The 17,355-nt window shown below is 36.0% G+C and overlaps 1 protein-coding gene across 2 annotated transcripts; it reads left to right on the top strand.

The window, feature by feature from the left end:
• The first annotated feature begins 2,028 nt into the window (after positions 1-2,028).
• Positions 2,029-11,194, top strand: LOC113066206 (armadillo repeat-containing protein 1-like). 2 transcript variants are annotated; one of them, XM_026238002.1, is made up of 7 exons: positions 2,029-2,304; positions 3,053-3,261; positions 4,272-4,363; positions 7,257-7,446; positions 7,547-7,663; positions 7,922-7,996; positions 9,156-11,194. In XM_026238002.1, the coding sequence occupies exons 2-7, from the start codon at positions 3,100-3,102 to the stop codon at positions 9,345-9,347; spliced, it is 828 nt and encodes a 275-aa protein (XP_026093787.1). In that variant the 5' UTR covers positions 2,029-2,304; positions 3,053-3,099; the 3' UTR covers positions 9,348-11,194. The 2 variants fall into 2 exon arrangements, with proteins under 2 accessions (XP_026093787.1, XP_026093786.1); XM_026238001.1 differs by having other exon boundaries at positions 2,030-2,263.
• Positions 11,195-17,355: the final 6,161 nt, after the last annotated feature.

Genomic DNA, 17,355 nt, shown 5'->3' on the forward strand with positions numbered 1-17,355 from the left:
ATAGAGTTTGAGCATATTCCAGCAATGGGGCGGTAATAGGAGTACGGAGCCAACCACTGGTTTGGATTGGTGGATTGACAATACAACTGGCCAATCATAAGCCAGTTATGACTCACAGGCACGAGGCATGCATCAGAGTCAGAGCCATAGGTCAGAGCCAAGGGGCAAGGAACTCGACCGGAAGTTGAAGTCGGGTGGGGGCTGCCATCTTTTAGCAGAACTTCACTTGCGTTAGCATTCCCATTGACTCCCATTCATTTTGGCGTCACTTTGACAGCGAATAACTTTACATCTGAGGCGTTTAAAGACTCTGTTTGTCCATTATTTATTTCTAAAGATACACGACAATGTATAAAGGGCTCCATTACCTTCTATGTTAGATTATGGCCCCGTATAAACAGTTTTTGTAAAAAATAGGCTAACGATTGCGTCATAACCACTCGTCTCTCTGTCGCATTACTGTACAGACAGGAGGAGAAGCTCGCAGGCAATTAACTTAATATGGCGTACTGGCGTTACATTTTAAAATACTATACAAAATAATAAATCAGAATACTTACTCCTGCTCATTCACGACAAAGAACTCCCCGCTCAAGCTCGCCGTCTCTGCAAGATTAACGATGGCAGTTTGCACGCACAGCTACTAGAAGATTTACATCTGTCAGACAGGTTGCTGATGTCGTCAAGCTTAGTTTGAGTCTGCGCGGCAGAAACGGAAGTGCTAAAAAATGCTAAAACTGGGCTTCATTTGTCTCAATTGAGTTCCAATGGGGTCGCTGTGTCCATTTCTTTTACTGTCTATGGTCAGAGCCCGTCTACGGAGAGAAGCACCAAAGTGACTGAAGGATTGCCGTAAAGAAGTATCTCTGGGTCGTACGATGTGTATGACGTCATTGACATTTTAAAATACTTTTTAAAGCAAATAAGTGACTATAAAAAAAATCTAACACCCGGCAGTGTGTAATTTCTTTGCATCTCCTTTCGAATACAACATTCAAATTACTAGACAAAAAATTATATCCTGAGAAAAGTGGATTTTGAGGGGTATACCCTTTACTGTCTATGGGTATACCGCCATTGACCTCCATTCATTCTGTACTCATCCTGTGAGCGCCCTCATATGGAATCAGAGTGGAACTGCAATCAGTTCAGAAGCCGGAAGTGTAGTGAGAGTGAAACTTCTCAAGCGTGTGCTCAAACTTCTCGCCATATTAGACATTCTCTGAATGCATCCATCGAATGGAATCGCTGTACTTCACTGAGTGGTTGACTGTGACTGGTTTAAAAAGAATAACATTTATGTTATTAATTAAAACATTTCTTTAGTTTTATATTAATAAATAAAAACTTTTCCATCTTGAAACCTGTTTATTCAAGTTTTATAAATGAAGTTGTACAATACTGAATACTCATAGGTTTATATATATACACTTAATTAATAATAATAATAATTATATATATATATATATATATATATATATATATATATATATATATATATATATATATATATATATATATATATATATATATATATATATATATATTAATCATTGGTTATTTGGAAACCAATTAAAATGTTTACTTAAATTAAATTGTATCAAAACTGTTAATTTATTTATTTATTTTGCCTCGCCCTATTGTTTTATGTATTTTACTGGCTGACTATAAAATGGCCATTAAGAAATTGTAATACGCGTTTCTTCTGTTTGTCCAGATGTTATTACATATCAGAATTAGAAAATGTGAAGGTGAAATACTATTGTTTTTATGTTTCTGTTCTGCCCTCCACTTGCATGTCGTGTATTTTAAAGCGATAATTTATTTTAATATTGCCCCAATAAAATATATGAATACTATTTTAATTGCTTCCTTTGTATTTTTTAAATAATAAACAAATACTTTAGTAAGTTTTGGTTCAGAGGGTTAAAATGATTCGATAGTAATTCATATTGTATGTATATCACATTGTCTCGTAGTAAAACCATTTCTAATTGGTCGAGAATGCATAGCGTCATATTCCGCATCTTCCAATCAGTCTGTCTAAATCCAGGAAGTGTAAAGGGTGTTAAAAACTCCGCAGATAATGGGCAAAAATGCCTAACCAGAACCGTTGTCATTGAAATTTTTAATCATATTCACCGTCGTCGTTATTACACGAGCTTCATCCAATTGCGTATCCATCAGCACTTAATTAGTCGGCGAGTTTGAGCCTTTGACTGGACGGGATCATCTGAAGCGAGTCGTCCTGGGCGTGTTTGCTGTAAGGTTATGCGTGGACAACAGTGCCACAACACACACAAGGTTAACAAGATAAATACCATGCACGTCAGAATCAAATTCACTGATAATGCATATATTATTATATTTTGGCTTCATATAGCTGTATATTTATATGCGTCCCGAAAGAAATATTACCAGGACTCGGTATTGTTTTTGTTATTGTTCATAGAAAGACATTCATATCCACTTGTATTGATGTCTGTAGACTAAATATGACTGAGAAATCAGCGTGAAAATGTTTGCATTTACATGAAGTTTTTTGACAATTTTATGAAAATTCAGATTGCCATTGTTTTGTGACGCGGTGTTATTGTTAGCCGGTTAGCACAGGGCCTGTTTAAAGGCCACATTATGCTATGCTATGCTATGCTGTGCTGTGTGAATCAGACATGATGACCATCATGGTAGTCATCATATTCGGTTCATCATGATGAATAAAAGCCAATTATAATAAGTTTCATGCATAGAGATCATATGTAAATAATTGCGAAAGGACGCGCGACAATTTATATTGACGTCAGACAATAAATCTCAGCTTTGCGTTTGTTTAGATAATATAGTTACAATAATAAAAAAAAATGATAGTGTATATTTAAAAAAATAAAATAAGATACCAGAGTTTTTTAGGAAACTTTTTAAAACCATTTTTATGTAATTCAATTATACCAGATTTTATGTTGTTATTTTATTATAACCTGTACTTTCTGTCATTGATAGCATGTTCCACAGTATCAGAAGTAATCCAGTTCTGATTTTTATTCCTCCTCAGCTAAGATCTGTGTATTTCATGTGCATGGCCCTTGGTGTGGGAGCACCATGAGCGGGGAGCCTGATGCCTTGGCTGTGGTCAATCAGCTGAGGGACTTAGCTGCTGACCCCCTCAACAGACGAGCTATTGTTGAAGATCAAGGCTGCTTGTCAGGCCTCATTCTGTTCTTCGACCACCCCAATCCACAAGTCGTCTACTCTGCGCTATTGGTAAGATTCTGTTTGTGAAACATTTGCAGATGGTCTTTCTTTTGACGGTGTTATACCATGTTAGGATAGTGGTAGTTAAGGTATCAAATTAGGAGTCTTTATTAACTTAAAGAACGATGATGATGTTATTATAATAATCAAATGGTGATATTCTCAAAAAAAAGAGTAATGTTTTGATAGCTAAAATGTTAAAATTTTTCTGGGAAAACTTATTAGTATAGTTTGCTGTAAGCGATTTCATCTTTACCTTCAATTCAGGTATCTCAGTATAAAGAATAATACACAGCTTTTACAACTTGCTATAATGTCAAGTTATTGAATTACACCTCCAAAAATGTTTACGTTTTTCCAAGTTATTATAATTTGATATTAAAATAATTTCAAAAATTATTTATAATGATAGTTTCAAACAAATATATTTTATATAAATAATAATAATAATAGTAATTATTAAACTCATACCTTATGTGCATATCTACCAATCAGATAAAGCAAAGCCCACCCAGACTTGTCACATGGCTGCCACCTGCTAAACTTGTATCTAATAATGATTTTATATTCTATTATAATTATTATTTAATTATTGGTATTATTTATTATTTTATTATCATTATACTTTTATTAAAAGAGTTGATATGGTCAGTGTCACAAATGTATTTATTTGATTAGGGACTTCGTGTATATTACCTAAAATATTTCATGTCTTCATGCTTTTAAATCCTTAAACTCCATGCCCAGGTTTAAATTATATTTTGAACCCCAGAATTTCAATATGCCCTCTGAAGTTTGGGCCCCAGTTTATGTTTTATCTCTTTCAGATGGTTCATGACACCTGTGGAGACTTTTGGATTATAATGGAATAACACACTTTCTTTCACACACGCACACACAGTAACTCTGACCCTAGTAGCTCTTGGTGTTCTGTTAACGGATTTATTATCACAGCGGTGCCTGGCGGTTTGCCTCTGTAATGGCCCTGAGTGACCCTTAATGGCTTTGTGTCCTTCCAGGCGGTGCGCTACCTGGCAGAATGCCGCTCCAACAGGGAGAAGATGAAGGGCGAGCTGGGAATGATGCTGAGCCTGCAGAACATCATGCAGAAGTAAGTCGCTCCCATGCTGCCACAAAACATGAAGGCAACACGAGCTCGGTTTGCACTTTCCCGCAGAAAACCTCATCCTGCTGCTTTAGTTGAAGTGAATGTGTGTGGTGAGCTGATTTTAAGCGCATGAGAAAGGTCATCCCGTCATAAGCAGGTTTGTCTGTTTTGACACTAAACGGGAGTGATGATGCAAGCTTGCTGTTGTAAGGTAATGCGAACTGTCAAGCAACCTGATGTAGTGCACAGTTACATTTTTTTGCTCGCCATGGGTTAATGTCCAGCAGAGGTCAGTCTAAGACACCAGCGAGAATATCATACTGCTATAGACACAGAGGAGTTCATGTTCAGGGGCCATGTTCTGAATATTGCTCAATCAATATGGATTTGATATGGAAACTGAATCATAATGCTCAGGAGTAAAGATGGTGTGGGAGTTCAGTTTGTTTGAAGAGGTTAACCCTTTTAGTCAGCAAAGATACATTAAAATGTTTAAAAGTGACAGTAAAGAAATTTTTAATTTTACAAAATATTTGTTTCAAAGAATGCTGTTCATTTAACGGTTAAATTTTTAATTAAGCAACTGTTTTCAATGTTAATAATAATAATGGTTCCTTCTCTACCAAATCAGCATATTAGAATGACAAATTTAAAATTAAACTTTCCATCATGGGAATAAATATATAAAATCTATGAAAAAAGATTAATTAATCTTTTTTTTTTTTAGAAGAAATAGCATTGCTATTTTTACTGTATTTTTGGTCAAATAAACGCACTGACCCCAAACTTTTGAATGATATTGTAAATATCACAAAATATGATATGAGCTAGCTAATGTAGATTTTGTTGAAATTGAGGATTAGCACAATTTTCTAGTAAAATTGTTTATAGATTTATAGATGTCATATATCTACATTATTGCTGTTTCATTAAAAAAAAATGTGATGTTTATATAATAATGGTCATTTTAATGACAACAGTTTATTACATAATATTAATAATAAAGTAGTAGTATTTTATATACAAGCCAATAATAATAATATTTTACTTTTTATGACTTTTTGTTTGTTTGTTATGAAGCAAATAGTGCAAACACAAATCTGATTTACTGCAAAAAAAATATATATATATATTGTTGAGCCCTCTTTTTTGTGCATTAGAAAGCATGAAACTCTTTTACCTCATGTCAAACAGCACTGCAGATGCCAACTGATTCTTTAAATATTCATACAACTGCATGTTTTTGACACCCCCCATGGCTAAGTATAGAGGCAGGATCCATGTATGTGTGTATGCTACTGCAGGTCAGGCTTATTTCAAGTGTGAAAGTCTGCAGGCTTTTAGACAGCGACTGTTTACATGGAACCTCAGACAGAAGTGTCAATGGTTGGCAGAGAGCTGCGTATCCTTCTCTGAGGGCGACTCCCTCCCCGCCCCCTTCGATTCACCAGTCACTTCAGTTAGCAGAGACACCATCAAGGATTGCCCTGCAGTTCCACAAGCTGCCTGTCACTATTTCCTGCACAACGACTTTGGGTAGAGGTCGTGTATCGCCCCAGTCTGTGAAATTTTATGGCTTGAGGAAGTGAAGGAATCACCCCGATGACACTGCAGATCTCAGAAAAAAGCTATTTTAAACTATGAATGAAGTTTTTTGATGAATATTCAGTGTTTTCTCACATTGTGTATTTCATAATAGCTGTTTACTGCATAGATTGATGTACAACTTCCTTTTAACGGAGACTTTAGATGCCGTCATCATTCCCTCAGGCGTATATGGGAAACTTGAGGTCTGGCAGCTCAGATATGCCAGCGAGCAGATGTCCGTTCCTGTAACTCTGCATGAGTGATGGCAGCGTTGCATCTCCCCTATTAGCACCTGTAGGGGATATAAAGATCCTGATGTCAGGGCTGACCTAAAATGCTGACGTCGAGGAACTACTGTCTTTTTTAACCTGAATAAATGAACTGGTCACTTGACTATAGTTAGCGATCAAATAACTGATTGGCTAATTACAAATTCTTACTAACTCCTGATTTGAAAACAAGATGCGCGCACAGGACATGAGCACACAGAACAGAAACACATGGAAAACCATCCTTGTGAGCGCACATTTATGCTCTACGAGTGCATGCATTTTCTGCTTCACGTGCACAAAAGATACAGGTGTGTGTTTATGGATGTCTTCAGAAAATCTGCAGCACAATAAAGCAATGTATAAAATTACAGTAGTAGTAAAGTAATAGTATTTAAATTTATAAGCACCAGCTCTTTTTCTTTTTTGTTTTTTATTCACATAATTTCCAGAGTTTATTTTATAATACCTAACAGTATGTATTATTTATTTATGAATGTATGCATATTTTATTTTAATTATTGTCTATTTAAATTAATTGTCTTCAATTCAGTATTAGTGTGCAGTAACAGTGTGTGTGTATATATATTAATATATATTAATTTTCTTTTTTTTTTTGCTTTTCTCACTATGATGCATCAGTCGCTTGATTTTAAAACTGACTTCAGTTAAGTGCAATATGCATTAGTTTACTTATGATATTAAACCATATGGAATGCACGACACTAGATGAATCCCAATATTGTCTGTGGTTAGTTGGTTCGTTGGCTCAAGCTCAATCAGACTGACTTTTCTCCAGCTCTCATGCTGGCAGATTTCTCCCCCGCACAGATCTATGTCGTGTAATTCCTTGTCTGCTGGAGTGATGACCTTTTCAAATATCAGCAGTGAATGTAAAATAATGAAATGTAAAATACATGATCTTTTAACAAGTGTAGACAAGCGTATTTGCTCAGTTATTTCTTTGTTCATTAACAGTGGCAATGGCAGCATTTTCTAATCCGTTGTAAATCCTAGTGATCTGTGATGTGTTTCACTAGGGGCACGTCGCCAGGTGAGACCAAGCTACTAGCTTCTGAGATCTACGAGATCCTGCAGACTTCCAGCAGCACAGAAGCCGAGCAGGCAGAAGCAGCCGCCTCTTGCAGAAAAAAAGCACAGTTTTTCCTGGGCTCAACGAACAAACGGGCCAAAACGGTGGTGCTTCAGATCGACGGGCTTGATGATTCGGTAACTGCAGTTAGACAGCTTGTAATGGAACCCGTTTAATCAGAACGTATGGAGATATTTGGTATTGCACAGTTTGACATTTTGTCTTTGTTTATGTCAGGCTCAGAGGAGTCTTTGTGAAGAAGCCTTGCTAAAGATCAAAGGTGTCATCAGCTTCACCTTCCAGATGGCTGTGAAGAGATGTGTGGTGAGGATCCGTTCAGACTTGAAGGCTGAGGTGAGTTTACAGTCTAGCACAATCCATATGACCATCTACAGACTGCGTAAGAATGCCAATGAAGTGTATAAAAAAACTAAACAATTTATCTATTTAAAGTGCCAGTTCTGGACATCCGTGAACATTTTTGAGTGATGACATAATAATTAAATCCAGTTTGAAAGAAGTGATTCTTAAGAAATGAATCGCACTTAATGGATCAAAGTTGCTGTTAGAGAATCTATTTCAGGGTTCTCATATTGTTTCTTCATTCTTTAGGCGTTGGGAACTGCTATAGCTTCAACCAAAGTCATGAAGGCCCAGCAAGTAGTGAAGGGGGAAGATGGATCGGAGGTGAGTAAATCAAATGAACAGATCTCTGGTCTGAATGCACACAATAAATAGACGGTTGAACAAAGCATGACCATAGTCATCTTCACCTTTTTAAATTAGACCTCTTTCCTTTTTGGCTTTGGCTTTTTTTTTGCATTCCATGTAAAATTAGTAAAATCATTCAGTCAGAGTTTTCTTGTTAGGTGAGGTATTTAGCTGATTGCCTCTACCTGAAGATGTTAGCCGATGCTGTCTACATCTGTCCTCAGAGCTGAGGGGTAATGCATTTCGACATGTTGAGGGTGAACCCTGCTACACTCACCTCATCAGAAGACTTAACTCGTTTTCCCCTCATCCTGGAGGTCTTGGACACTGCTTTACTATGCACTTTCTCCTTTAACCAGCAGGTGGCACAATTGATTGAGTAATGGTCTTATTAATTCCATTGAACAGACACAAATGAACAGCAATATAGTTGGTAGGGCCGGACTAATATAAGTAAATATATTACTTACATATTATTACTTGCTTTATAATAGTAAAAAAAAAACTGGTGTAAAAACAATTTCCCCTCTGAAATTGCTAGTAAATTTCACACTTAGAAAGGTAAGTAACACATTGAAGTATATTTGACAGTGTACTATTAGCATCAATAAGGACAATAATAATAAAATGTGATTTTTTCTTTAATCTGCACCAATATTTTTGTTGCAAAAAGTTTATAATTCTTAAATGCCTAAAAAGGCTTCCTTTAACCATTTTTGAGTGATGATGCAAAATAAATAATTGAATTATTGTTATGAACCAATTCACTGAAATAGACAAAGTGGTTAAAGACCAAATTTATCCCCCCTTTTTTTTCTTCTGTGAATGCATCCCCTTTTTGAGACAGGAAGATGAGGCAGAATATATCTCTCTGTTTTTATTTGTCCTATTTTACCTAAATATTATTTTGAATATTAAGTATAAGAAAAATGTATCTGATATATTGCTTGGCCTAAATAGTTCCTTCATTTTGTATCAAGAAGAAGTTTTATCTTGTTGTTTTGGCTGCTTATTTATATATTTTTATTTTGTATAAAAAGTATATATAATATAAAAATAATGGTATTCTGCTTGTAAGCTTACAAATGATAACAAAATGGGTGATTGTTCCCATTGCTCTTTCCCTTCCATCCAGATTGTAATCCCATTCCAAGGGGACTCGGATGTGGTGGTCGAGCAGAACATAAATTTGCCGGATTATCTGCCCGAGGACGAAAGCCCGTCTCAGGAGCAGCACAAGGCTGTGACACGACTGGGCTCCATGCAGGATGGTGCGAGCTGGCTGAGCACGGCCGCCAACTTCCTGTCCCGCTCATTTTACTGGTGACCGCCCTCCACGTGCCAGACTGTCGAGCGCATCCGCAAAAAACTATGACCCTTGTTCCAACTATAAAAAAAAGGCCACGACAGGTGGCTGTAAATGGTTACGGGATCCAACCTGCTCATGAAACTCACGCTAGCGCTGCATACGCACCACACGAGACACTAAAACCTGAGAGCATCCGGGAGAAGTTCACAGAAAGCATTTCATGTGTATCTGCTCTCTTATTCACCTTTTATGTTTGACCCTGGGAAGGTTTTCAAACGATGTGTCCCAGATTCTCCTTGCAGGTTTGTTTCTGTTGAGACTAAACCATGCCTTGGGGGTTTCGCCAGGTGGGTCGTACCTTGAGGTTTTCTAAATTTCTACAAATGTGGGTGCTTTCAGATGTGTTCTAACCCTTCATCTCTGCTTTCTTGTACATTTTTAACAATTCTTTTGATTGTCTTTCAATTATTTGATAATCCTAATATTACTTTATTCATCTGCACTTTTCAAAGCATGCATATTTTTTGAACTCCGTTCCTTCTCTGTGTGCCTTTTGCTATGTAGCTTGTTAATTAATTTTTTCCGTTTTAAATCCACTTTTTTTTGCTTCGTCTGAACCTCTAAAGCCTTCTGAAGATATGATTTTTTTTTTTTAGGTTTGAAATGTGTAGTGATGGTGCATTCTTCCCCACAGAGCTCATTTCACAAAGAACATAATTAAAACACCTCTACTGGTTGGTGTTCATTAATAATAATTAACGGGTTAACGGCACCAGTAAATAGCTGTTACTATGTGTGTAATGCTAACTTGTTATGTTACAGCATGTGCCAAACACCAGTTACCCTAAAATAGTTACCGGAGTAAAATAGCTCTGACCTTTTAGGAATTTATATTATAAACTTTTTTTTTTTTCCTTAAATGTCAATGTAGTTTTCCTTTCTGCCATGCGAACTGCTTATAAAAATGATTTTTTTTGTGTATGTATTCCTGAATACCACAAATCTGAATGTTTTGTTCAGGGCCTTACATACATGCGGTCATTTTTAATGTGGGTTACACCTGCTAGCCAAAAGTATGATTCGGTTTCTGACCCGTTATGTGCCCGTCACCTGTGCATGACCATAACCCTTTTAGATTTTCCTGACTGACGGTGTCTTTTAATGGTTTAGATAATCAACCGACCTCTCATATTTCATTCAGGACGGTCAGTGTGCTCAGGGATGTGTGTACGTTGTCCTGCAACTGATGGTCTCATGTACGTCGCAGTTTAACACCAGTGCGTTCCCAAACGGAGACCTACACACATCAGTATCAAAATGAGTTAAACTAGAATATGGCTTTTCCTAAACTTACCTGTCGTTTTATTTTTCACATTATGATTGGGTTGTCGTAAGGTATCAGTGTTTGCACACTTTTGTATTTTTCCTCATAATCAGCAATGCTTTAATGCTTTTTTTTTTTTTTTTACTCTCATCATGTCAGTTTACATTGAGGATGTGTTACATGGACAGCATTAGTGTATATAATTGAATCACACAGTGGCATGCTTTTGGTTGGGTTTAAGAAGAGATGTCAGTGTTATATTTATGAACAAAATCCAAATTGAATTAAGTTTTGCATTTTCTGTATTTTTATTTCCCTCATCTTGTACTGTATACCATCTTTCCCTGAAGCGTCTTAAGCTACTGCTCACTGTTATTCCAAGAACACAGAACCAGAGCCCATGGCAGATGATAGATTTTAGTAGCTTCTCTTGTACAGTGCATGTTTACATATGCACAGTTACATGCAATGAGTTTTAGGACACACGATTCTCTGTTCAAATTAATGACAAGGAATATTAAATAGATAAAATACATTTGGATTGTTGTGTTTTGTTTGCTTTGGAAATTGTTTCATTAGCCTCTGTGGTACCAATTTGTTACAGCAATATATATATTTTTAATGATTTGAGCTGAATGCTCTTGGTCACCAACAAGAAGTGGCCATGAATCTGTTGATCACATCAGTTGACGTGTGAAAGCTTCTTACTATGAATTAAATGTGTACACTATGGCTTCAAAGATTTCAAACGTAAAACTCAACACCACCTGCTGTTGATTAACTCATAATTCTGTGTCATCTCTCAGTTTGTAAAAAAAAAAAAACGATTTAATTTACAGTAATGGGGTTCTGCAGCAGTAAAAGAAGAGAAAGAGCGTCTGTTTTCTTCATGATCGGTGTAAACAGCCTTTCTTAGACGGCAGAGACGTGCATTGGCCAGCTATCATTCTATACCACCAATGGCATTAGATCACCAAGCTTTAATTGGTAAATCAACATGTTCCCAGTTCAGACTGAATACAAGTATAGCAGCGTTTGTAGGGTCGTCCATGCACCCTATATAGGGAGATAACAGGACAAAGTCATTCTCCTTTGCTCCTCTACACATAAGGTGACAATACTGTGCTCGTGGCAAGTTTAGCTGGGGGTTATTGTGTTAGTATTATGTGACTCTTAAGTTTTGGCTTTCAAAAGTCAGAGCTGCCTGATTGAGGAGACCTCAGCAAGCCTCTGGTGAAATGTCTGACACTTTTATAACTGTGTGAATCTTGACACTAGGGGGCGCTCGTTTTCTGTGGTTTACATGCATTTTCATGCAGTGAAGTACTGTTTTCTATATAATTGAACACATTTAAGGACAAAGTGCATGTTTTGCCTTGTCATGTGCTTAAGTGTTTGGAGACAGCTTTGTGAGGGCCGTGTGCAAGTGTTTCATGAGACTCAATGAGACAAAGACTGATTTAAGACCCATGCTGCCAACTGCTTTACTTGTCAATTTCTTCGCATATCTTATGAACAGCAGTAGTAAAATAAGAGAAATACAAAAAAAGTAAAAAAAATAAATAAAAAGATAAAAAAAGAGAGAATTTGCTAAGAGGTGTGTTTTCAGGAAATTACAAAAATTATTCTTCATGAGTTAACATCTAATTTGTTCTAGTCAAAAATGTGATTTAATCTGACTTTAGTCAATGTGTAAGTGTACATAAATGAAGGCTTCTCTTTATATAAGCTAGATGTGTGTTTTTAGGTTTTTATAATTTATAAACGTGTTTATGTGACACCTGGTCCTGTGACACATTTTATTCCTTTAATGTCTGTCCACACAGCACAAAGACAATAAAACTCTCTCGACTCAACTTGAGTTTGATCGTTTAAAAATAGATTCTTGAGGAAACAATGGATTACCACTTTTTTTTGTCTACTGTATGTTTTTTTAAATATTTTTTTTGGTTTATCTTTTGCAAATTTTTATGTATCCAATATGACCATTCCTTTAGGATTAGATTTGGAGCTTTATATATATATATATATATATATGTATGTGTTATTATTACTATATATATATATATATATATATATATATATATATATATATATATATATATATATAAAGGATGTTACTGCCAAGGTGAACAAGAAGTGCCACGTTTTTAGCAGCCTTAGGTGCATCTATTGTAATATCCACAATATGAATTTAACATATTCAAGTTAATGTCTTTATACATTTGCCAAATATGATACAATATTTAATGCTTTATTGTTTTATTTTATGTCAGTTAAGTCAACAGTCAGGAGAATACAGGTAAACAGCACCACTTTCTAGCTTTTTCATATATATATATATATATATATATATATATATATATATATATATATATATATATTTACTGTACATTATATTCAGTCACTGATGTCTGAAGTCCCTGAACTCTATTAATAAACATTTTACTGATATGGAACTAGAAAACAATCTATAAAAGCTCATTTTAGTTGTTAAAGCAGTACATATTTATGTGTGCATCTTCATTATCTTTCATTGTTTTAAATCTGACTGAAAAGCAAACTGTCATAAAGACCTTTAAACTCACCTTGGAGACAAGTAGTGTTGCTGTGAATTCCACTAAACCATGTTTTAATTTATTGAGTATTACAGATGCATCTCTTCCCTTGTCTCACTAGCTAGTTCATTTTATATGAAGAGGGAAGCAGATAAAGCCAGAGCCTCCAAACCTCTCTGGCGCTCAAAGATATCGACCACAGCTCGGTATTTGTGCATAAATGTGTCGTTACTATCATGAGCAGTATTTGCATTGTTAATCTGCCTGCAGCCAGCGGGCTGATTGTGTGCTGATGGGAGAGAAAGGTGCATCTTATTGCCCAGGCAGTTTGACGATTTTATATGAGGTTCAGCTCACAGTCAATGGGATCGGACGTAAATTACATTCTATGTGCAGGAAAATGATGTGACACCCGTAATTTATGTCAAATAACTTTTTGAGGATGTGAAAATGCGTGTGTGTAATCAATGCTTGTGCTGATAGTGGAGATTTAATTGAAACATTTTTCTTTTCCTCAAAGGCTGATGGAATGGCGTCTTGTTGTGTAATGTTCTATAATGATTCATTTTAGATCTAGGGTCCTCATCTGGCTCAGAGAAGGTCATAGATTCCCAGATCCAGGAAGGGAACTAGCTTTTTCACGTACATATATCTCCAGAAGTCAAGATACAGAGGCCAGTTGGACTAAAACATGGTGCGCGGGTCCAAATTTGGGTTCTGTGGTTTCTCGATTTATTGATTAATATTTTCAAGTGTTTATAAGGAAGTCTGTTTCTTATTTACATAAACTAATATTCCATATTTGAGTATGTTAATATATTCATAAAGTTGTGTTAGTAAGACATTTTGGAGAGTTTGAAACCATGAGAAGAAGCTTGTAATTTATTTTAGTACTTTTAAGTACAATTATTCTCAAAAAATATTTATTATTTGATCTGTAACACCATTTCTTGGTGAAGAAATGTCTGCATATGTGTCAGGAATTGATACCAGAGTGAATGTTTACCAGAGTTGATACCTTCAATGTTTTGTGTTATTCCTTTAAGGAATTGTTTGGGATTGTATAAAGTTCTTCATAGATGGCTACATTAGATATAGCTTTGTATGAAGCTGATGATTCCATTATAACAATTTCTTGCTAACATTTTAATATTTAACTGTTATCAAAGTTCCTTCAAAGTCATGATGGAATGGAAGTAGCAACAGACCTTTTTGTTCCATATTGTGACGTATACATTCAAGTGCAGTGGATTATTGAAAATGAAAAAGAGGGATGTCTGGGATATGGTTCTATCCACCCAGTTGTTACTGGATTTTGAGATGTGGGCATTGTATTCAGAATTGAATAAAGTTACTTAACCATGCTAATATTAAATTTCAAAACCAAAACATTTATGGAGGAATTATTATATAACGAGATCTAAAACATGCATTTAAAAAAATAATTTTAATTTAATGCCAACTTTAAGTCAAGTCAGTCCATTTGGCAGCCATCTTGGTAATCTCTCTGTGTCAGTACAGTTCTTATTGTCTGAAATCTGAAAAAGACTGAAATCATAGAAATTGGTTATCAGTATTGTGCTTCAATAACATTTCAAAGCAATGCTAAAATCTGACAGTAAAAGGGATCATAAATTGTGCATTTTCAGCTAAAATCTTGCAAAAATTGCCCTTTGAAGGTGGAACTACTTTTCTCTGTGCATGGTTAATTGTCTGTGCAATTACTGTGAATGTAACATTATGCACAACTAAGTTCTTATAATAATTTTTGTTGTTGCTTAAATTACTCTGTAGTTACATTGGATATAATTTGTGCAAAGATGTAGGCGAAAACCTCACGCTAACGCTTAGAGGGATTGTTCACCCAAAAATGAAAATTACCAATGATTGACTCTCTTTCAAGCATCCTAGGTGTATATGACTTTCTTCTTTCAGACAATGTCTTTCAGGAGTTATTTACAAAAAAATGTTAGGCCCTTCCAAGCTTTATAGTAGTCGGGAATGGGTGTTGATCATTTGAAGTCCAATAAAGTGAATTCATCCATCATAAAAAGTAATGGCTCTGGGGGGTCTTCTGAAGCAAATCAATGCATTTGTGCAAGAAAATATCCATGCTTAAAACTTTATAAATGGCAATCTAGTTTCTACTAACTGTTGTGTGTGCGTTCACAAGAGAGTGGCGTTCTTTTGATGATACATTTATATAATTTGCTTCACTGCCATTATAAAGCTGGGAAGAGCCAGGACATTTTTTAATAAAACTGATTATACTTATCTGAAAGAAGAACGTCATATACACCTAGGATGGCTTGAGTAATTTTCATTTTTGGGTGAACTGTTCCTTTAACGTTTAAGTGTCATCACAGTACCCTTGAAGTTACAAAGTAACATATGTAGCAAGTTATCTTTTCTTTCATATTGTGACATACATCTGAGCTCAAAGATTAGCCTTTTGTTTTAATTTGCATGTTTGATGCTCTGTCGCCCCCTAGAATTTCAGCAAGTGCATTACAGTAAACACAAAGGCGAATAACTCAGATTTTTCATAGGCTTTTAATTTAACCCAGAATATCCTGGAGAATAAAGTGACACTTGTTCATAGAACAGCTCATGTTATGCTTTAGGCGCCCTGTGCGTGTGATTTTGCATCTACCCCCCTTGGGTTGATGAAATGTGTGAGCACAGGGGATGATAATAATTGTGTCCATAGCTCATTACAGCTCCCAGATGATTTGAAGCCGTCGGGAGAGCACTGTCCTCTAACACCGCCACGGCCACGCGGCACCGCTGGCTTCAGGCGCTGATTGGTGGGATGAAATATGGCTGGAGAAAATTAAAAGGTCCCCGTGTCAAAATAATTCATGACATGCATATCTTCCGGCCTGATGAAATAGCTGATATCTGGATTAGAAGGATAATAAAAGCGATCAGGGTACAGTTAAACTATTTCGGCAGTGGAGGCGTTCATTCTGTCAATGTCAGGCGCGGAGGATCACAGGGTCAAGTTCTGAGTGTGGAGGAGGACGTGTGTGTGTGTGTCTCTGTGACAGAAAACCTGTGTATGCTGCGGGTCACTCAATACCCCACCTGTGATTTGAATATCTGCTATAATTGTCCTAAAACGTCCCATCAGTGGATCTGCCGGACGCCATTATGGCTCCACAATATGGCGTGGCATTCAAATTCCCCCCAAATGACAGGTTATTAGAAGCGGGGAGCAGGCGGCATGTAATTAAGCACCATAACTTTGACCTGTAATGTGAAGTGATGGCAGGATTGTAATAGGTGGAATGAAAAAGGCACAATTTTAAAACAATGCGGGAACGAGAGCGGATCACTGAGGATTATTTGCTTTGGATTCTCCTTGGGTTTATCTTTGTAACAGCCTGTCACAAAGATTTCAGTGATCTCTGACCATTTACTTCAAAGGTTACGAGCCACAGTTATGATCACTTTGGATGTGATGCTTGCTTTGCCTCGAGCTGGGCTGACGATATATGATTCAATTGAATTTTTTAAGGTGCAGTCATGTGAAATTGAATTCTCCTGCAAGGATGAAGAGACATGCCACGACCACCTTTTACTGTGGTAATGATTGTCCTGTCTATTGTGTGCACATCACTGACTTTTGTAGAGGAGAAATGGTCTAAAGACATTAAATATAAATCAGTTTTAAAGAGAGTGATATTAATGTTTTTATAGTGATATTTTATGTCCACAGGATCGGTGGCAAGTCAAAAGTGATGCAGGGTCTTTAAAGAGAAAGTAGCTGGCTAGAACTGACTGAAGTAGCATAAAAGTTGTGGACTATTAGTTCAACAGAATCACCACAGTAAATCTGATTCTAGGCCTGTACAACCATTTACACTTGTTTGGTTCTGTAAAAAATAATATTGGGATGTGTGATGGCTAGTATTTGGAATAGAGGTTTTCAGTGACTGATTCTTAAAAAATCACACTTGGTCCATCCTATCTTGAATATCTGGTTGGTCGAACTTTGTCAAAAATGCATCAGCTTTATAGATTATCAGTATTTAGTCAATAGATTATCAGTAAACATGTATATATATATATATATAAAATGTATGTACTTATATTGTAAAATACTGTAGAATGTACTTTATGCCTTTGAAATAAAAAAGGA

The sequence above is a fragment of the Carassius auratus genome, chromosome 49 (genome assembly GCF_003368295.1).
Source record: "Carassius auratus strain Wakin chromosome 49, ASM336829v1, whole genome shotgun sequence".
Taxonomy (NCBI): domain Eukaryota; kingdom Metazoa; phylum Chordata; class Actinopteri; order Cypriniformes; family Cyprinidae; genus Carassius; species Carassius auratus.

Coding starts and splice junctions, on each gene's coding strand:
- LOC113066206 (XM_026238002.1), top strand. CDS start 3,100: ATGAGCGGGGAGCCTGATGCCTTGGCTGTGGTCAATCAGCTGAGGGAC. Junction 7,447..7,546: donor TCGACGGGCTTGATGATTCG/GTAACTGCAGTT, acceptor TGTTTATGTCAG/GCTCAGAGGAGTCTTTGTGA. Junction 7,664..7,921: donor GTTCAGACTTGAAGGCTGAG/GTGAGTTTACAG, acceptor TTCATTCTTTAG/GCGTTGGGAACTGCTATAGC.